General features: G+C 37.2%; 1 protein-coding gene across 1 annotated transcript; it reads left to right on the top strand.

Annotated features, from left to right (window-relative positions):
• Positions 1-2,038: 2,038 nt before the first annotated feature.
• On the top strand, positions 2,039-4,727 carry rpl31 (ribosomal protein L31). Its single transcript, XM_012857255.3, has 5 exons — positions 2,039-2,176; positions 2,599-2,702; positions 4,080-4,205; positions 4,467-4,579; positions 4,664-4,727. Exons 2-5 carry the CDS (start codon positions 2,599-2,601, stop codon positions 4,693-4,695), a joined length of 375 nt encoding a protein of 124 aa, XP_012712709.3. The 5' UTR covers positions 2,039-2,176; the 3' UTR covers positions 4,696-4,727.
• The last annotated feature ends 1,804 nt before the right edge of the window (positions 4,728-6,531 follow it).

The raw sequence follows: 6,531 nt of genomic DNA, 5'->3' as shown, positions 1-6,531 counted from the left end.
AGAATAAAAACAAATATTTCCTGTTTCCAGACTGTTCTGTTCCATTGGGTAATCCCTGCTCCACCACCTGAACCAAATGTCTTGTCTCCAGGCTTCTGCAGAGGTGAATGGCTGAATGCTAAAGGGAGAAGTTGGTCATTTAATTCGGGTGACTTGGAGCAGGGTGCATCTAGTTCATCCTTTTTTCTTTTCTTTTTTTCATCGTCACTGTATAAATGTAATTTATGGTCATAGTCAATTTTGGACTTAAATCTTAAGATGGCAGTGAATGAGAACTCTGGAAAGCTCAGCCTCTGTTCTCAATAGGGAGTTTTTCCATGAAAAATGTGCAAGAGCTTTAATACAAATGGGTCATCTGCTTTGGTTGCTTTCAATCCAGCATTGGTTTCCTTTTAAATTTTCACTGAAATATACTTTTATAAAATGCCTTAAGTTTTGCGGATAGATAATTTAGTTAGCTGGGATGCCTGGTGGAAATTATCCTTTACTGCAGTAGCGTGATCTTACCTAAAAAGTTAGTAAAAGCTAGCTTTTATTTTTGTCGCATTTAGTAATTGAGAAAAAAATAACTACTGAAACTATTATTTCATATCATGGTGTATTTTCCTCAGTGAATACTTTAATTAAATTTTCAGAGATAATAGGCCTGCTATACAAGTCTTAATGTCTTAAATGTCAATGAAAAAAATCTGTTTGGAGTTGTTTTTACAGTGCATCTCTGCTACTTGCAATATCATCAAAAGGTTCATTTATTTTAGTAATTCATTTAAAAAAGTAAAGGTCATGCATTATTACATTACACACAGAATGTAAGAATCAGTTTTTCATTTTGCTTATTTTAGTCTATAATTATTAAGTTCCAAAATTTAGTTTCTCTGAAAATGATAATAACAATAAAAAGGAAATTTAACATGAAAATGCCACAATGCTAAATGGTACGGCCATGTGATCTGCACTCTGTCCAACTTTTATGTCCTAATTTATTATGCTGCACTTGTTTATTGTAACACTTTGTTCTGGAATTTTATTTTTCAGTTTTGGTACAATTAGAATATACAAAATTACTGACTCAAAAGTTTAGACTTCAAAACTGGCCCACCTGCCGGATATAGAAAGACACAACAAACCATAATTGGTAAAAATAAATATTCTGCATGGTTTCAAAAAGATGAGGTTTATAGACATCCACATATATGTAGGCAAACAGAACGGTTACTGTTCATTGTAATGTAAATTTATGACCATTAAAAAACCTCCCATTTGGAACAGTACCTAACAGCAGCAAAGGGTGTGGATCCTAAAATTTAAGCAAGTTTAAAAAGAATTAACACCCCAGAAGAATAGTATATGTTACATCTATCATAATTCAGCCTTTAACTACTAGATTTGTTGACAAAGCGATGCTGATTAAATCTTTAATATAAATTTATTTTAATGAAAGTCTTCCCTGACATCTCAACACTTAAACCCTCCATTAAGAGTGATTGAGCTGGGCCGAATTAAATGAGACCTACATTTAACCAATATATTGTTTCTGATCATTAGTATGGATCTATTTATTTCGTAAATGAGTGAGTGAAGCAGTACATTGGCTTGACTGAGGGAATCTGAGTGCACAGTCTGGGTTATGTATGGAGAGACACCTGTCCACCGGATGGAGGACATGCCAGCCTGATGCGACCGAGCAATCAGCACAATGGCTCCAGTAAAAAGCAGGCATCACGCTACGACGAATACTTTAGCAGAAAGAAGGTGAAAAGCCATTCAATCATGTGACTTCGGAAAAATCCTTTAAAACGAAAACAGTTTTCTCAGAAATACAGGGAGGTTTTGGTCGTACATTTTTAATGTCAGAAGACGAGGGTAGTATTTAACAGTGGAAATCCTTGTTGCTTGTTCGTTGATTTATTTATTTTTTAAATATGAAGAGTTGTTTTATTTTTTATTTTGTTAGCTTTAAGTGGTATCAGTTGCTTCAAATGTTTTTATTGTTATTTTTCTTTTCAACGCCGCTGTTTGGCAAAAAAAAAATGCCCGTCGAAACAAACGCACTCGGAACCTTTCGTTCCGCCTATTTGTTTCCGGAGTCTTCTGTTTCCGGCGGACCCATTTCCTTTAAGCGCACCGCTCTCGTTTTGGTCCGTCCTTCCGACTTCCGCCTCAGCTACGAGCCGAGGTGAGTACGTTTTTCTGGATGAAAATTTCTTGTAATCCATCGCCATCCTGTATCTTTAAACCCCCAAAACAACACCAGAGTATTATAAATGCGTATGTAAGCCCTTTATCGTGCGTGTCGGCGTGTTTTTGAGACGGCCGAACGTATATTTTGATTGTTTAAACGACGAAGCGTAGCGGGGGCTCGGAAGATGTGGCTTCAGCTAGCATGGCTAACCTGAGCCTGGTTTGGAAAATTGCTTCGTTTTAGGGAATAATACTGTCGGTCTTTTACCAAAGTACAGTTTTCATCGTGAGTTTAGTTTATAACATAACTTGCTCATTAGGGTTGTTATTAATCTTAATGCTAATACTTTTCTGCAGGAGAGTGATGCTAATCGAGCTGAAGCCGCTTGAGTCAAGTCTTTATTGCGTGTTTTCCAGATGGCCCCAACCAAGAAAGGAGAGAAAAAGAAGGGGCGTTCAGCCATCAACGAGGTGGTGACCAGAGAGTACACCATCAACGTGCACAAGCGCATCCACGGAGTGTGAGTACTGCTGGGAGATCAGTGGGACGTGTTTTAAATGACAACCATGTGGCTGTCTTTACAGTGAGGACAGAGCAGACCCGAGCTGAGGTTCTGGTTAAATTGCCCCCCCCCCCTGTTTGGATTGATTCCCTGAATAAAATCTGACCCAAAATGATATATTTTTTTAAGTCTGCAGCATTAAGTATTGATCATATTCTGTTGATGCGAGTCTTAAGACATCTCAATTGATTGTATTGGGTGGTGGTGGTTTTACGGTGAAGGCAATAATGATCACATCAGTTTCGTTGCTCATCTCTGGCACGTCCAAGACTCTTGTGTACGGATTGATAGCCAGACAGGATTTGCGATTTATTGTAATTGGGATTAAATTCATTCTTATTTCAGTCTGCAAAACTGACCGTGGAAACCTAATTTTTGACTACTTTAAGCATTTTTCGTGTCTAAAACCTCTAGCTCATTAACTCCTTTTTAAGTTTTGTACACAAAGAAGAATTTAAGATTTAAAACAGGTTAAAACATGTATTTTTGTGCCAATGTACATGTGTTTATGCAGATTTACATGACTATTTACTGCAGGCTAGTTTTATTAGCATATTATGCCAGTACATTGAAACCAAACTGTCCCCAGAAAAAGACTTTGTCTCTTTGTGTGCATTTCTGCTCTGTGTGCTGTTGGTGTCGAAGGATGCAGTCCAAATTTCACAAGCTGGGTTAGAGAGATTCTATTAGTGTAGAGTAGTATTGCTTTCAGTTTGAAGTTTTATTGTATTGTAGGTTTTAAACTAGAGTCGATTAAATATGCTTAGGGTGGGGAAACATGAGGTGGAGTTGCCCTTTAGCCATTTTCCTCCGTCTGAAGTCAGCTTCGTAGAACAGACGGTCCGCTTAGGAGTGTCGCTCCTTAACATAAATAACATAAATGTGAGTTTCAAATTAGTAAATGTAGTTGTTTGCTGTTAAGTAATTGAGTTGAGGTAGTCTGTTTGACAACGGGTGCGTTTTTGGTATCTTGAACTGTGTTTTTGTTGGTGATGCTCAGGTATAGATGTTTGCAAAAAGACGTGAATCGCCGACTTAAAGCACCTTCCACCACATTATCTCAGTAAAAAACCAAGTTGTTTCACAACTAAACTGATCAGGAAAAGATGACATGAAGAGTCTGTCTGCGATTACCTTATGTGGGAGACAAATTCCTTTTAAACCAACTGGTTTTGGTGGCTAATGTTGTTCTTTATATTTAAAAGCTAAGACCGGTGGGTGTTCTCTGGATCTTTAATACCTGATCATTTACCAGAGGAGTTGAGATGCGGTGAAAACCTGTAGCGTCCTCCCTTCTGTGTCAAACAACTAATTTAAATAAATGTCCGTTTGTAGGGGTTTCAAGAGGAGAGCCCCCCGTGCCATCAAGGAGATCCGCAAGTTCGCCATGAAGGAGATGGGAACTCCTGATGTCCGCATCGACACTCGCCTCAATAAGGCCGTGTGGAGTAAGGGGATCAGGTGAGCCTGTCCGTCTGAGAGCAGTGAATACTTTAATCTCAATGTGTGATTGGAAAACTGTGAAATGTTCCAGTACTTTAAACATGGCGGTGATGAGCGTAGTCTGCAGAATAAATTATAGTGGCTTGAAGCTGCTGCTGTTTTTCCTCAGAGCTGCTTTCTTCTGCTTTTTAATCGGCCCCTGGGAAAAAAATGTTTTGATTCGGGTTAGCAGCTGAAACGACTTGTAGTTGAGTTGCCTTCTCCTGGTGTGATGTGCAGGAACGTGCCGTACAGGATGCGCGTACGGCTGTCCAGGAAGCGTAACGAGGACGAGGACTCTCCCAACAAACTCTACACCCTGGTCACATACGTTCCCGTCACCACGTGCAAAGGTAGAAACGCTGCAGCGGCCGAAATCATCCACACCAGCAATAAAGAGCATTTTCCTTAATGGTTCCTCCTTCTTCTCCCAACAGGTCTGCAGACGATCAACGTTGATGAAAACTAAATTTGTGGAATAAATAAACAGCTTAAAACACCTTCTGTCTTTGTTGTCTATTTGTTAAACGGATATTTGAACGTTTGGTTTGTTTTATGGAGTTTTGTGTCTAACGCACACGGGATATTTTGACAAGCATCTAATAACTAATTTGATGAAACATTTCCCAAAATTCACATTAATCTATTTCCACAATAAAGAACATTCCTACCATTTAAAATGTCAATTGGCTATAATGCTGATTAACTGTCTTAATGGTATAAAACTGGTTATAGAGCTTATTATTGAAATAAGTTAAACTTTTCCTCTTAAGAGCTGCAACAACTCCTTGCATGACTTGGAGATCATTTTTATAGCATAAACCTTTTATCAGCTACACGTTGGACTAATACGTTTTATTGGGATTTTGAGTCAGACGCAGTATAGCATAATTCTTAAAGGAGACTGAAAACGTGAAACAAGAGCCACAAATGTTACATGGCCTTTTGGGCCATATCTGCTGAAGGAAAGTTATTTTTAAAGAACTGTATTTCCATTTTTTTAGGTTTTTATATGAAAATAAAGATTTCCTATTGTGGGATGTTGATGCTGAAAATTGCATTTTCCAGCCTATCCATCCATACATTTTCTGACCCGGTTAATGACAAGTAAAACAGCTACAACTATCTCTGTCATTCTGTTGAAATTCAGTTAAATTCCTTGAATGGAAAAAACAAAAAAAAAAAAATGCATTTATTCATGTGTGAAACGGTTATCATATTAAAGTTAAGAGCCATTGCAGAAGGTCTGAGGAGCCGCACATCGCTGACAGGACAGATGAAGGTGGGAATTGGAGAAAAACCATAGTTTGCTGGAGGATCTCCAGGGCAAGAATTTTGAAAACATCCTTATTGTGAAACACTGTTGGCAGCATGGTGGTGTGGGATGTCCCAGAAAGGACATGGAGGTTGGATAAAGCTAAATACAGCTGTTAAAGCCAGAGTTTAACCTTAATCCTAAATGGTAAAATATGCAATGGATTTGTTAGGCCGTCTGAATCTAAAAGCAGTTATCCGTTGGTAAAATTATGCATATTTATATTATTTACTGAAAAAAAATTATAAATATATAAATAACAGGTCGTGGGATGTTTGGGAACCATTCTTCGGGCACAGGCGAGCAACCTTTATGTGATTTTACTGGGGAAATTCAGTGCTAATATTCATCAAAAAAAAACCTGCATTTGTCATATCAAAGAAAACAAATTATTCATTATAATTTAACCAAAGTTATTAAGAACTGCAGGTTGCAGACCCCTTACATGACAAACCTATCAGTCATACACAGACTAAAAAAATTAAACATCCTTTAACCCTTTTAATAAATGTTTACACAAACGCTTTTCATGTCATTTCGGATAAAGGAGTTAAATTTGGCATTACTTTTCAAGATAGAAGGGTAGAATTTCTGTGTAATACTATGTTCATTATTGGAAAAAATTCTTTATTCACAAATGCACATTTTTTAAAATTTCCCCAAATTTTCAAGCATTCCAAAATGATGTAAAAAATGTTCATGCTTCGATCAAATTACTGGAAAATAACAAAGCCTTAAAGTTTTCAGATTTGATAACAGTATACTTTAGCTAAACCCCTGTGTTATTTGTTCCATTTTCTTTTTACTTTTAATTTAACTTTAATGTGACTGTTGCTATTTTGAAAATTGTATTTTAAATTTGCTTAATTAAAAAAAATTCATTAATTTCCGGCTTTTTTGTCTGCATGTTCGCACAATAAAGCTTTCATAAACGTCTGAACGTTTTGGAACAGGAATAACAGGAATGGCCAAGATCAATTATGCAGTGGC

Source organism: Fundulus heteroclitus, chromosome 24 (genome assembly GCF_011125445.2).
Source record: "Fundulus heteroclitus isolate FHET01 chromosome 24, MU-UCD_Fhet_4.1, whole genome shotgun sequence".
Taxonomy (NCBI): domain Eukaryota; kingdom Metazoa; phylum Chordata; class Actinopteri; order Cyprinodontiformes; family Fundulidae; genus Fundulus; species Fundulus heteroclitus.
The sequence above is the reverse complement of the archived record's forward strand: the minus strand, read 5'-3'. Positions and strand labels throughout refer to the sequence as shown.